Source organism: Nyctereutes procyonoides, unplaced genomic scaffold (assembly GCF_905146905.1).
Source record: "Nyctereutes procyonoides isolate TBG_1078 unplaced genomic scaffold, NYPRO_anot_genome, whole genome shotgun sequence".
Classification (NCBI taxonomy): Eukaryota; Metazoa; Chordata; class Mammalia; order Carnivora; family Canidae; genus Nyctereutes; species Nyctereutes procyonoides.
The window spans coordinates 146,869-161,600 of NW_026575009.1; the positions used below are offsets into that span (position 1 = coordinate 146,869).

At 38.8% G+C, this 14,732-nt stretch overlaps 1 protein-coding gene across 1 annotated transcript; it reads left to right on the forward strand.

The window, feature by feature from the left end:
- The first annotated feature begins 1,350 nt into the window (after nucleotides 1–1,350).
- Nucleotides 1,351–13,766, forward strand: LOC129516859 (chondroitin sulfate N-acetylgalactosaminyltransferase 2-like). Its single transcript, XM_055336405.1, has 4 exons — nucleotides 1,351–1,361; nucleotides 5,393–5,468; nucleotides 8,148–8,229; nucleotides 13,477–13,766. The coding sequence occupies exons 1-4, from the start codon at nucleotides 1,351–1,353 to the stop codon at nucleotides 13,764–13,766; spliced, it is 459 nt and encodes a 152-aa protein (XP_055192380.1).
- Nucleotides 13,767–14,732: the final 966 nt, after the last annotated feature.

Genomic DNA, 14,732 nt, shown 5'->3' on the forward strand with positions numbered 1-14,732 from the left:
AACCAATCAGTGCCTAATTGAAAACCACAGATATTTACACTTATGTTTCCTAAGAGCTTTATATTTTTAACTCTTACGTTTAGATTTTTGAACCACTTGGAGTTAAATTTTTATTATAGGGTGAGGTGGGAGTCCAGTTTCATTCTTTTGCATGTGAATATCTGGTTGTCCTAGCACCATTTATTGAAAAGACTATTTGTTCTCCATTGAATTATCTTTCCACCTTGTGGAAATCAGTTGACTTAATGTGAAGGCTTATTTCTGGACCCTAAATTCTATTGATCTGTATGTCTATTGCTATGCCAGTACCACACTGTCTTTAAAAAAAATTATTTGAGGCAGAGCACAAGTGGAGGAAGGAGCAGAGGAAGAGGGACAGGGACAAGCAGACTCCCCACTGAGTGGGGAGCCCAACACAGAGCTCGATCCAGGGCCCTTAGATTTCAGTCTGAGCCAAAATCAGATGCTTAATCAACTGGGCCATCCAGGTCCCCTCCACACTATCTTGATTACTGTAGCTTTGAAGTAAGTTTTGAAATGGGAAAGAGTGAGTCCTTCAATTTTGTTCTCCATTCTCTAGACTATGTTGACTATTCTGAGTTCTGTGAATTTTAGGATTGTCAGCTTCCAAAAAGAAGTCATCTGGGATTCTGTAGAGAATTTGTTGAATCTGTAAATCAATTTGGAGAACATCAGTGTTTTAATAACATTAAGTCTTCCAATCCATGAACATAGGTGTCTTTCCATTTATTTAAATCTTCTTTAATTTCTTTCAGTAATATTTTATAATTTCCAGAGTATGAATCTCACACTTCTTTATATATATATATATATATATATATATATATATATATATATATATATATATATATTATTTATTTATGATAGTCACAGAGAGAGAGAGGCAGAGACATAGGCAGAGGGAGAAGCAGGCTCCATCCACCGGGAGCCCGACGTGGGATTCGATCCCAGGTCTCCAGGGTCGCGCCCTGGTCCAAAGGTAGATGCCAAACAGCTGCGCCACCCAGGGATCCCTGAACAATAATTTTTGAAACAAAGATCAGTAGCAGTTAACCTAGACTAGCCAAACCAACACTACGAAAGAGAAGCACCAAATTTTAATAAACAGAAAAGATAACACATGAGGATATGAATACAGTTGAAAACACCTTGAAGATAAATATGCCTTTAGGGAAAGAAAACATTAAATTCATAAGACCAGATTTGTTGCTGAAAAAGGTCAGAACTTGGAAATTCTAAAAATCTAAAATTCACTAAATGAGCTGAATAGTGGAATGGTCACAGTTGAAACAAACTTGTAAACTAGAAAACAAGCCACCCGTGCACACGATGACCAAGAGGTAATGTGACCAAGAAATGAGAAATTACTCAGTAAGCTCCTATTTAAACTCCTATTAAACAGGAATTCCAGAGGGAGAGAAAAGAGAGAATAGACAACGGAGGAAATAGAAGAAAACTTCAAAAAGCTGAGGAAAGTCAAGTCTTCTGGCATTTGAGGACTTGTCTACAAAGGAATAAGAATCGTCATTTCCCTTCTGTTTGGTAATATTGGTGCCAGAAGACAATAAAACAATACCTTGAACATTGTGAGAAAAATAACTTTAATTCTGTAATTCATATCTGACCTGTTTGAGGGCAAAATAGATATTGTTGAATATTCAAGGATTCAAAGTTTGCTTCTAACAGACCTCTTCAGCAGATTGAGAAATGGACCTGTTTGAAAGAAGACCTGAGAATAAAACAGTAATTCCCCAAAAATAAAATGCCTGTTTTGTTTAACAGTTGTTGATGAAACATGTAAAAAAAAAAAGAAGAAGAAGAAGAAAAGAAGAAGAAGAAGAAGAATAGCAGCAATTGGAGATTTAAAATTCAAAGGGTATACACATGTGTATTACCTTGCTCTTTCCTCTGAGAGGACCTAGAAGGAGTGATACCCCAAGAATAAGAAGCGTGCCCAGCTCCCAAATCTTAGTGCAGGGACAGGACATCAAGGAGCCTAAAGCTCCAGAAAGTAAAGTTGAAGATATGTCAAAGGGACACGAGCTTGAAAGAACTGGCAAAGCAGGAAAAATTTGAGCAACAAAATAAATAACAAAAATAAATAAATAAATAAATAAACAAACAAACAAACAAATAACATAGTATTGGATTGTAACCCCAAGCATAAAATATCCATGAGTCCATACTGATATGATTAATTTAGAGAGTGAATAAATAATAAATCAATGGATAGACTGATAAGATAGATAAGGAAGAAGAGCTAAATTTTCCCTACAGAATTCCAAATAACTTATGTAGATACTTTCTTTTCCATTAGAAAAGAGCTAGGTGAGTCATATGTGAAGAATTGAGTATGGAAAGAACTAACTTTTCAGTGGAGAAACCTGGTAGGACACCACCTTAAACCAAGTAATGACATTAATATTACCAGTGGTATTTATGCACTCCTGATTTGATGTGGCAAGAAGGGCATTTCACTTCTGTGGCCAAAAAACCTAATCATTAGAAACACTTCAAACCCCACCAATACTCCTTAAAAGTGTCAACATCAGGGATGCCTAGCTGGCTCAGTTGGAAGAGCATGCAACTCTTAATGTCAGGGTCATGAGTTTGAGCTTCACATCGGTTATAGGGATCACTAATTAATAATAATAATAATAATAATAATAATAATAGATTTTTTTAAAGTGTCACGATCATCAAAAACAAGGAACACTGAGAAACTGTCACAGTTTCTCAAGGAGACACAACAAATAAATGCAGTGTGGTCCCTTGGACTGGATCCTGGAACAGAAAAAAGAACATTAAAGGAAAAACTGGTGGAATCCAGTTTAGATCTAAGTCTAAAATGTGGATAATAGTAATGTACCAGTGTTGGATACTTAGTTTTTATAGATATTCCACAACCATGTAAAATAATAACCTTTAGAGGAAGTTAAAACTAGGTGAGAAGTATATGGGAACTCTCTTTACTACTTTGCAACTTCTCTGTAACTCTAAAATTACTCCAGAATAAGACGTTTATTTAAAAAAAATACTTGATAAACAAAGTGCTAAATGGAATCAACATGTGAGGGTGAAGAGGAATGTAAAAGCATGCTAATATTCTTGTCCAGTTTGGGAGGATGTGGGAAAAGAATGATTTGAATGTGGGTTAATTCTAGATATTATGCAAAAAAAATAAGTTTTTTTAAGATTTTATTTATTCATGAGAGACACTACACACACGAGAGAGAGAGAGAGAGAGAGAGAGAAGAGAGAGAGAGGCAGAGACACAGGCAGAGGGAGAAGCAGCCTCCATGCAGGGAGCCCAGTGTGGGGACTCGATCCCGGACTCCAGGATCATGCCCTGGGCTGAAGACAGCGCTAAACCGCTGAGCCACCCCAGGATTCCAAAAAAAAAAAAGTTTAAATACTTCACTTCAAGTTGTAGTTTTACTACTCTATGACCTTTGCAAGTTACTGTTTCTAAACTTCAGTCTCCCCACTTAAGACAAAAGCTTGTTCTCCTTAATGGTGTAATATTATCTCCTTGATATTAAAAGTAAACCAGAAATACACCAGTAGGAAAAACTCGCTAAAAGACAGTTGGTAATAATTCACAATAAACATTTTTTTAAAGATTTTATTTATTTATTCATGAGACACACACACAGAGAGAGAGAGAGAGAGAGAGACAGAGACACAGGCAGAGGGAGAAGCAGGCTCCACGCAGGGAGCCCAACGTGGGACTCGACCCCGGGAACTCCAGTATCATGCCCTGGGCTGAAGGCAGGCCCTTAACCGCTGAGCCACCCATGCTGCCCCACAGTAAACATTTTTAAATAACCAACCTTACTAATAATAAATAAAAACAGCAGTTCAGGGATGCCTGGGTGGCTCAGCAGTTGAGTGCCTGCCTTTGGCTCAGGGTGTGATCCCGCAGTCCCAGGATCAGGTCTGCCTCGGGCTCCCCACTAGGAGCCTGCTTCTCCCTCTGCCTCTGTCCCTGCCTCTCTCTCTGTGTCTCTCATGAATAAATAAACAAAATCTTAAAAAAAACAGTGCAATACTTTTTTGCTGCTGTAAAATCACTGTTTTTAAAACAGCCATGCAAGTGAGGTTGATGGGGTAGGAGTTCTTCCATTCCTGCTGGTGGTGTAGGAATACAGACAAGCTTTCTGGGTCAGGAGTTTTCAAACAGTTCCATTCCTCTGATCTAGTAATCTCCACTCCCAGGAGTCTCTCCTGAGGAAACAGAACTGTAGAATAGCAATACATATTGGAAGCAAGCGAAACTCTACTAATCATAAAATAATAAATAAATAATAAAATAATAAATTGACTTATAGTACATAGGGTTGTGCATATGTAGCAAGAGGAAAATCTTCATGAAATATAGAGGAAAATATAAAGTTTAAAAAATGGGAAATTATATATGTGTATTTTAGATTATATTTTCACGCTAATAATAGCTGATTTTTTTATGTACCCTTTCCTGTGTGTACAGTACTGTTCTGTTTTTCATGCATGTTAACTCATTTAATCCTCCTTGCACCTCTGAGATAGATGCTATTATTACCCCTATTTTACAGATGAGGACACAGCTCTATGATGGTTGAGTGCCTGCCCAAATGTACATCTGGCAGGAATAGGGCCAGGAGCCAGGGTAGTGTGTCTCCACTCTTATCAACTGCAAAAACTGCTTCTCATATTAATTCATCCAATGAGTTCAATCTATGCCAGCCACTAGTCACTTCTGGAACCCCTAGCACCTAGAACCATACAGACATGGTTATTATTCACAAGAATCTTTATTCTGGTAGGAAGAGACAGAAGATAAAGGCAATTGATAAATAACATGCAGATCATTAAAACAGGCTGAGTTGTGAAAAGTGATTAGGTGTTTCTGTGGTATGTTTAGTCAGAAAGGCCTTTCTGAGATGAGACTGTTGGAGAGGCCATCCAAATAACAGGAAAGAACCTGCTACTTCGTGATGGGAAAGGCAGTTCTAGGCAGAAGGAAGAGCTAATGGGTTTCCTAAGGTGGCTAGGAGCATAGTAGGCAACAGGACACAAAGCTGGGCCAGTCATGTAGAGCTATAAGGAGTTTAAGTTTAGGCTAAGTGTGATAGAAAGCCTTAGGGTTTTGATTCTGTGGGGAATGTTGTGTGTGGCTCCAGTTGCAAATAGCCAGTTAGGCTTTTGCAGTGCACCAGGGAGGTGACTGTGGCTTGGTAAGGATGGTAATTGTGGAGAAAGGTTTGGGTATGATTTGGCTGACAAAACTTGCTGGTAGATTAGATGTAAGGAGTGAGAAAAAGACAAGAAGAGCAGAAGGAGAGATCAGGGATTTAACCTGAGTATGGCAGGTGTATATTTTGTTTATTAGACGTCCAAGGGCAAGTGTCCAGTTGCCACATGGACTTGTGAACCTGGCAGCCTGTGAGGGGCTGGAGGCTGGAGATGTATGTTATGTGTGGATAGCTGCGTCCTCCATGTGCCCTGTAGAGGGACAGATAAAAATGCAATAAAATATTAACAGTTGGGGATTATAGACAGTGGAAATATGTTGGTTCAAAAATCAAAACCAGTGACTCCTTTCCCCAAGTATGATAATATTTGGGGATTTTTTTTAAAGAAACTAAGTTATAAAGGAAGCCATAGTATCTGTAAAATGAGAATTGTTATGGGGTAGAACTGTCAAAGTGGATATTTTGTTTTATTTGTGGGGCCGGGGGCTGGAGGGTGTTAATATTTGTGCCAGGATTATGTTTGGACTAAGGAAATAAGAATATTGGAACCTGGTTTTGCCACAGAAATTATGCCTCTATAAATTTATTTTTTCATTTGAGAAATGTTTATTAAAAGCCTGCCATGTGTGTTGCACTGTTCTAGGTGCTGTGGATATAGCAGTGATCAAAATCAACAAAAAGTCCTGCCATCCAGGAGCTTTACATTCTAGAAGAGGCAGAAGCCCTCCCTCTGCAAAAAATAAAATAAAAAGCAAGAAGGAAGGAAAATACACACCTCACTTATTAGCTCCAACTTAAGCTGAGTCCTCAGTGCTGCCTTGTTCTGTTTCCAGCCAACTCCTCCTTTACATACAGCAGCTTTTTCAGACTCTCCCCCGCTCCCCTCAAGATCTGCCTCCTCTGCAGTCCTGTATATTCCCTTCATTCCTGCTATCTGCAGTAATTTCCATGTGTCTATCTTATGGATCACTCATATTCATTATGTCCAGAACCCAGCTCTACATCATTTACCTCTGGGCTGGCCCTTTCCCCAGTATCCCCACTCTTGGGAAATGGCACTACCACACACCCATTATTCAGGACAGCAGCCTGCTGTCACCTTTAGTTGATTGTTCGCTTTCACCCCAACTCCTGCCCATTCAGTCACTGATAACTTGTTCTCAATCTTTTTTTTTTACCTCCATGCAATTTTTCCTTTCTGAACATATCATGATAGTCTAAACCATTAGATTTCCATTCTCGTGCCTGAACAAGGACTCACCTCCAGCCATTCTTCACACTCTCCTATCCTAATGTTATGCTTCTTCTAGATTATTGCCATATGCATACAAAAATACTGTAATCCCAGTTATCTTTTAAAAATGCTAATAGCCCTTTCTTGTCCATAGGACTTCATTCCTCTGCTTTTGCCCTACTCATTCCCTTCATAGCCATCATACGTGTTACCCTCTTTGTCTGGAATGATCTCCTTTAGATATTTCACAGCTCACTTCAGTATTTCATTAGAGGCCCTATCTTCTCAGAGAGGCCCCTATGGCCATTATATCTGAACTAGGCTTTCTTTTCTCATGCTCTCCCCTTGTCCTGCTACATTTTTTCTTCCTAGCATGTATTACCACCTAAGATAGATATATATGTGTGTGTGTGTGTGTGTGTGTTTATGTATTTCCTATTTTTCCAACAAAACAGAGACTCTGATGGCAGAGACTTCGTCATCTCTATTCATTGCTGTGTCCAGCTCCCAGTACTATGTCTGATAGATTAAAATACTTGCTGAATGCATGAATAAATAAAGAATATTTATCAGGCTTCAGCTGTTCTTCCTTGATTCTGGGGTTGCACATCATCAAAGCCCTGATTTTCTTTCTCTGCTTGTACTTCGATGGTGACAGCTTCATTTTAAAGCTGGTTTCCCTCGTAATGGAAAACTACAAGGAACTGTAGCAGTTCCAAGCTTCACATCTACGCCCTACACCAAGAGTTGGCAAACTTACTCTGTACAAAGCCGCATAGAAAATATTTCGGCTTTGTGGGCCATATAGCTGAATCCCTGTTGCAACTACTCAACTGTGCTACTGTGCCATGAAAATACACCTAGACAGTTTGTAAACAGATGACTGTAGCTGTATTCCAATAAAATTATTTTCAGAAACAGGCGGCAGGCCAGATTTACCCTGGAGGCTGTAGTTTGCTGACTCCTTCTCTACACCATCGAAAAAAAGCAAATGTCTTTTCTAGTAGCTCTCTCAGAGGAATGAAGGGACTTTGTTTTCCAGAGTTCCCAAACAGCACTTCCCTTTTACCATGTTGGCCTGAATTTGGTCTAACTCCTGTTAGTGAATCAATTCCTATAATAAATGGTTTGACACTGTGCCACTGGTATAGAGTCATCATGGCCCAATCTAAAGCTACAGGTGGAAGGAACAAAGCTCATGGATTACATGGGACCAGGTAATTAGCAGAGCAAAACTGTACATAGTCAGAAAGGGGCAAAAGAATGAAGAAAGGCACCAAATAAGGTCTACTATTTAGAAAAACTTAGTGTATTACAGTATGGATTTGTGCAGCTTCTATTCCCAGAATGGAATGTAAGTAAGCTCCTTGAGTTCAGGCACCGTACTGTTTATTAGTAACCTTAGCTGGCACCTTGTACAGGGCTTAAATTCAGTTAAATTGAATGTGGCAAGAACCCTTTGCTGATGGAGAATACTGTATTTTTGTTGGTTTTGTAAAGATTTAATCATGTGAATGATTAATGGATCATGTGATCCATTATCAGTCACATAAATGACAGGAAAAATTATTTGGAAAGAATTTTAATTTCTTTCATTGTTGATCGAAACTTCTGAATCTTGAGGGATTAAATTGAATTTCTTTTTTTTTTTAATGAAGGTTCACAAAAAGGATTCTGGCTTTTGGCGAGAATTTGGCTTTGGAATGACTTGTCCGTATCGATCAGATTTCCTGACCATAGGTAAGTATACCTTACATTTAAGGATAGGGCTGTATTTATTTACTGTAGTACCTTATGGCATTTTTCTAAAATGTCTCAGAATCGAGTGTTTTCCTATTAAATTATGAATGAGATTAGCTAAAAGAGGCACCTGGAGATGTGAAAAGCAAAAGTAAGTTTATGATTAATGTCTCTAAGTAGCAAAAATGAGATCATAAAATAAAAATGAAATAGAATATTTACTTGTTTCCTTAAATCAAAACACTAGTTTTTAAAAACATCTGTTTGGCTTATTACCAATATTTGCAATTGTTTTGAATATCCTTATGAAAGCTCTCTACCTAACTCTGGTGTTGTGCTCCTGGATTGTTGCATCTGGAAGTAATGTTAGATTATCTAGTCCAAGGGCTTTTGTATTTTTTTATTTAGAGATGAAACCACTTTAATTGTCTGTTGATCTATTATGAAAATCCTAGTATTTAAGACAGCCAGTCTTTAGCTCTGGTTGAAGTTGGAGTGCGGAACCTGGAGTCAATTGGCTTAGTCATCCACTCCTTGAATCCAAAGATGACCCTGAAGAATCTGGTCTAAGCCTCCTGCCCCACTTTAGCTTCAGCAAAAAAAAAAAAAAAAAATACATTGTCAGAGGACAGTATAAGAAAGCAGGCTGAAACTTGGTTCCACATCTCCTGATCAGTCAGTGGCTGCATTTCCACAGCATATAAGAATATATTTTATATATTTATGCATGAGTGTGTATGTACATATATAAACACATATATACGTATGTATAACAGACACACCTATATAATATACACATGTATATATTTATATATATATTTATATATTATAACAGAATATATTTTGTGTACTTTTTAGGCCCATCTTACATTCATTTTTATAATCAGCCATTTGTTTTTAGAAATTCCTCCACCTTATCTCTGTAACAGTGTAACATCTGAATCCTAGAAAAATCGGCAAATAGCAATAAAATGACTATTAAATGAAACTAATGCCCTTTCCCTGGATTCTGGCTCAATAAAACAGCAGGAATACATCATTGCTTTCTAACCTATGCCATTTCTCACTGCTCCTTATTCATTATTTTCTCCTTATATTCCTGTTTAGTATGTATTTGGTATAGCTAATGGTGTCCCAAATTTCTCTGAGACTCTCTTCATTTTTTATTATTTTTTTCTCTCTTTTCTTTTTTTTTCCTCTCTCTTTTCTTTGGAATGCATAATCTCAATTGATCTATCTTCAAGTTTACTGATTCTTTGTTCAGATCTATACTTAGCTGCTCTAATGAATTTTTCATTTGCGTTGTCCTTTTTTTTTGAAGATTTTATTTCTTCATGACAGACACAGAGAGAGAGAGGCAGAGACACAGGCAGAGGGAGAAGAAGCAGGCTTCATGCAGGGAGCCTGACGTGGGACTCCATCTTGGGTCTCCAGGATCAGACCCTGAGCTGAAGGTGGCACTAAACCGCTGAGCCACCCAGGCTGCCCACGTTGTCCTTTTTTAGCTCCAGAATTTCTTTTTATATGTATAATTTCTGTCTCTTCATTGATAATCTCTATTTCATGAAACATTTTCATCTTCCCTTCTCTTCTTTAAGCATGATTTCTTATAATTCTTTGAACATATTTATAATGGTTTTGAAATTTTGTAAAAACTGACATCTCGGCCCTCTCACAGTTTCTATTGCCTACTTTTTTTCTGGTATATGGGTATATATATTTTTCTGTTTCTTTATGTGCCTCGTAATTTCTTTCTTGAAAACTGGACATTTTAGGTCACATATTATGGAAAGCCTGAAGATTGATTCCTCCTGCCTCCAGGGCTTGTTTTTTGTTGTTGTTGTTTTTTTTTTTTTTTTTTTTTGCTTGTTTATTGACTTGGCTTTACTATTTCAATGAATTTTATCTCCCCATTCACCAGCTATGTGAAGCCTCTCCTGACACTCTCAGGGCATGTGCACAGTCACCCTGGGATGACATGGATTTAGTAGGGTTCTCTCTCTCTCTCTCTCTCTCTGAAAGAGAGTGAGCAGGAGCAGAGGGAGAGGTACAGGGAGAGGGAGAAGCAGACCCCCCACTGAGTGTGAAGCCCGATGCTGAACTCAATCCCAGGACCCCAAGATCACGACCTGAGCCGAAGTTAGGCACTCAACTGACTGAGCCCCCCAGGCGCCCCTAGTAAGGCTGTCTTTTACTGTCTCTGCAGTAACACTCCCACCTGCTAGGCTCCACTCATTGTTCACTGATTGCTCTCTTGTTTGGAATTTGGCTCTTTGATTTTAGAGCTTCTGTTCCTTTCTTTCCTCTCCTTCTGGTATTTCCATTACACATTTGTTATACCTTTTGTATACAATTCTTATGAACTATTCTGATCTATCCGCCCCACCCCCACCCCGTCCTCTTCGTTTTTGCCTTTTCAATTTTGGATGTTTCTATTGACATATCCTCAAGCTTAGAGACTCTTTCCTCAGCCAATACAAAGGCATTCTTCCTTTGTTACATTGTTTATCTTTAGCATTTCTTTTTTATTCTTTCATAGAATCTCTTACTCTCTGCTTACATTACCATCTGTTCTTGATTGTTGCCTACTTTTTCTATTAGAGCCCTTAGCATATCATTTATAGTTGTTTTAAATTCCCAGGCTGACAATTTCAGTACTCCTGGCTGAATCCGGTTGTGATGCTTGCTCTGTGTCTTCAATCTGTCTTTTGTCTTTGAGTATGCCTCATTTTTTCTTCATAACTGAACATGATGTATTGGGCAAAGGAAACTGCAGTAAACTAGTAATAGGTGGTGAGGTGTGGGGAAAGAGGAAGTATTCTGTAGTCCTGTGATTAGGTCTCAGTTCCTTAGTGAGATTATGTATCTGGACCATTAACTTCACAAGTGTTTCTCAGACACCATCCCCAACCTTAAGTGAGACAGGATGGCTAGAGTGGGCTGCAGTTGGGTATGTCCTTTCCCCAGGTAGGTTTGACTCTAGTAAAATAGTTTCTCCTGAGGCAGGCCTTATTAAGAATAAAGTGCTCTGGCATGTTTCACAATGATTATATTCACACTGCTCCTGCTGAAAGCACTAGGGTATTTTGCTCTAATCTTCACAGTGAAAACCTACTAGAGCTCCTGAGTGTAAAACTCACACAAGTGTAGGGACCATTCTATGCCCCCCAATCTGGAGTTTTCAACTTTTACACTTGTCCACTGAGCCTCTAGCCATTCGTCAATTACAGTTCCAGTTTTTTTTCCCTACCTCAGACTGGTTCCCCTGGAGATTTCTACTGGTGGCTTTCTGCTCTAATAGTTGTGATTCCAGGGATCCCTGGGTGGCGCAGCGGTTTGGCACCTGCCTTTGGCCCAGGGCGTGATCCTGGAGACCCGGGATCGAATCCCACGTCGGGCTCCCGGTGCATGGAGCCTGCTTCTCCCTCTCCCTATGCCTCTGCCTCTCTCTCTCTCTCTCTCTCTCTCTGACTATCATAAATAAATAAAAATTTTTAAAAAAATAGTTGTGATTCCATTTTACCTGCCTGATTCTCTAATTCGGTGGTGGCAATCTGATCTGTGACCTTATTTCTCTGAGGGATCTGAGAGGAGTTGTTTATTTTTCAGTTTGTTTCACTTTTCACTTGTTGTTAGGATGGTATGACTTCTAAGCGATGTATATGCTGGACCAGAAACTGGAAGTCCCTCATTTGTTTTAAGTATCTATACCATCTCTAATATTTGAAGAAATTTTATCTACAGAGAAGGAAAACCAGTATGTATTAGACATAGTGTTTTATAAAAGCTATGACTATTTAAAGCAATACTTTTCAGAGATCTCAGGATTATTGTCATCCTGTGAGTGTAAAATTTTTTTTAAGATTTTGTAAATTTTTATTTATTTATGATAGTCACAGAGAGAGAGAGAGAGAGAGAGAGAGGCAGAGACACAGCAGAGGGAGAAGCAGGCTCCATGCACCGGGAGCCCGACGTGGGATTCGATCCCGGGTCTCCAGGATCACGCCCTGGGCCAAAGGCAGGCGCCAAACACGTGCACCACCCAGGGATCCCCCGTGAGTATAAAATTAAGTGGTATATAATTATTTGACAGAAGACATAATTCGGAAACCTTGCTCTTAATTAAAGAATTAATTTGTTTTCAGTTTTTAAGAATGTATGCCTGTTCTTCAAAAAATTCCGAATGGTCAAAAAAAAAAAATTCCAAATGGTTTATGTTCTCTATGATTCTTTAAGAAAGTTTAGATTAAACCAATGTGAAAATACTCTCAACTTTATCTTCCATTTCATGTGTTCACCTGGTCCAGTTAGCCATTTGCTCCATCGCTCCATTAGAATTATTGTAGTAGGGAAGTTTATAAGTGACATTTATGTTGCCAGGTCTTTTTTTGTTTTTTTCTTTTAATTCTTTTTTTTAGGATTTTATTTATTCATGACAGACACACAGAGAGAGGCAGGAGAGGCAAGCTCCTCGCAGGGAGCCCAGTGCGGGACTCGATCCCTGACTCTGGGATCACGCCCTGAACCAAAGGCAGATGCTCAACTGCTGAGCCACTTAGGTGTCCTTTTTTTTTAAATTCTTAACTGAGCAGCACACGCTTGACCCTTTATTCCTGAAGATACTTTTTTCATTTGACTACTGATAGCTCATTCTCCAGAATTTTCTTCATCCTCTGGGGCAATTTGTCAGTCTCTTTTGCTGATTTCTTTTTCTCTGTATGTTTAACCTGTAGGTATTGGCATTACTTAGTATTTATATCTGGGCCTATTTTCTTTCTAAACACCTTTCGTAATTTCATCCATTCCTGTGGCTTTAAATCATCCATGTTCCCCTTCTCAAATGTATATGTTCAACCTAGCCATTTCTTCTGTTTTCTCCTCTGGAAAGTTGTCTGTGGCCCAGAAAAACTTGTATCTCAGTGGATAAATATGTTAATCATAATATTAGTAGTGGTGAAATTATGGGTGATTTATATTTCCTTCTCCTTTGACTTTCTCTAGATTTACTATTTAACTTAGACATTTACAAAGCATTCTCAAATATTTAATCTCATTTTGATACTCCCAACAACAGGCCTTTGCTGCTAGAAGTCAGCTCCTAGCTGGACTTCCAAACCAGATGTCAGTCCTCTCTCGGGTATCTTTAGGCTGTGCTGTGCCATCTCATTTGAAGTGGAACATCTTAATTCTTATCAATTGTGCTTTGGTTGACAGGCAGTTACCGACATGTCAGTTTTCATCCGGCAGGTGGATTTGACGTGGAAGTAAAAGGTTGGTGTGGAGATGTTCATCTTTATCGAAAATACTTACATGGTGACCTGATTGTGATTCGGACTCCAGTTCCTGGTCTTTTCCACCTCTGGCATGAGAAACGCTGTGCTGATGAGTTGACTCCTGAACAGTACCGTGTGTGCATCCAGTCCAAAGCCATGAATGAGGCCTCTCACTCGCACCTAGGAATGCTGGTCTTCAGGGAGGAGACTGAGACGCATCTTCACAAACAGGTATACAGGACAAAGTGCGAAGCTGTTGGTTAATGTAACCATTGGCACATTTGTCTAAACCACAAACCAGCATTATTTATTTAGCCTTAATTCCGATCCCAGATGCAGTGCCTCTTTCAGAGAAGACATGCTTATCTTTTGTGCTCTTTCTGATATTACTTTAGCAGTTCAACTTGATATGAGAAGAGAAAGCAAGTGTTTCAATGCAAAGCCTGTTTCTTGAGAAAACCACACTATGGTGGTTTTGCTGACAAATCGAAATCTGGTGTTTGCCCCCAAAGTAGTTTTGAGTTAGTTTCTACCCATGTTCTAATGTACCCTGGCTGCTTCTGGGTTGAGGGATGAAATGTGTTACGCTCATGGTAGGTCAGGGGCATCCAGTTCCTCCAGAGAGGACAGAGTATTATGGATGCAGTATGTAGACAAGAGTGCTTCAGCTGCTGACCACTTAGTCAACCTGCTTTTAAATTAAGATATTTTAATCAGTTGCTTGAAGAATCCTCTTTCACTGAAGCCGAGGATGACTAAAGGACACATCTGAAATTCACAATCAAAAGAGAGCGAAGTAAAAAACCCTTGAACTGAATGTTGCTTAGCTCCCTGAATGTGTTATTAAATAAATGGGTGATAATAGAAAATACTTAGCTTAGAATCTATGACTTGATTGAAACTATAATGTGTTATCATCATTTTCAAGATTAGTAGTCAAAGCTGCTGTAGATTGTTTTAAGCAAACAAATGTGGAAATGTCTTTAATAGAACATTTAATTATGTTGGAGTACAGGGCACTAGTGATATCTGGGAACATCAGTTTACATGAGCCAGGGTGCTATCAGGGCCTTCTTGTAGTGCTTCGGAATAGATGAACATAGCATGGTGTTGTGTGTTTTTTGGTTTGCATTGTCTCATTTAGCATAGATCCATATGTATTATCTTTTTTTCTAGTATGTTAATATATGCTATATCTGTGTTTGTAATAATGTGGTGCTTTGAGTTGAC

Excerpts from the sequence above, each read along its gene's own strand:
- LOC129516859 (XM_055336405.1), top strand. Across the intron at positions 5,469-8,147 it reads AGGGGCTGGAGGCTGGAGAT|GTTCACAAAAAGGATTCTGG; the intron begins GTATGTTATGTG and ends TTTTTAATGAAG. Across the intron at positions 8,230-13,476 it reads ATCAGATTTCCTGACCATAG|GTGGATTTGACGTGGAAGTA; the intron begins GTAAGTATACCT and ends TTCATCCGGCAG.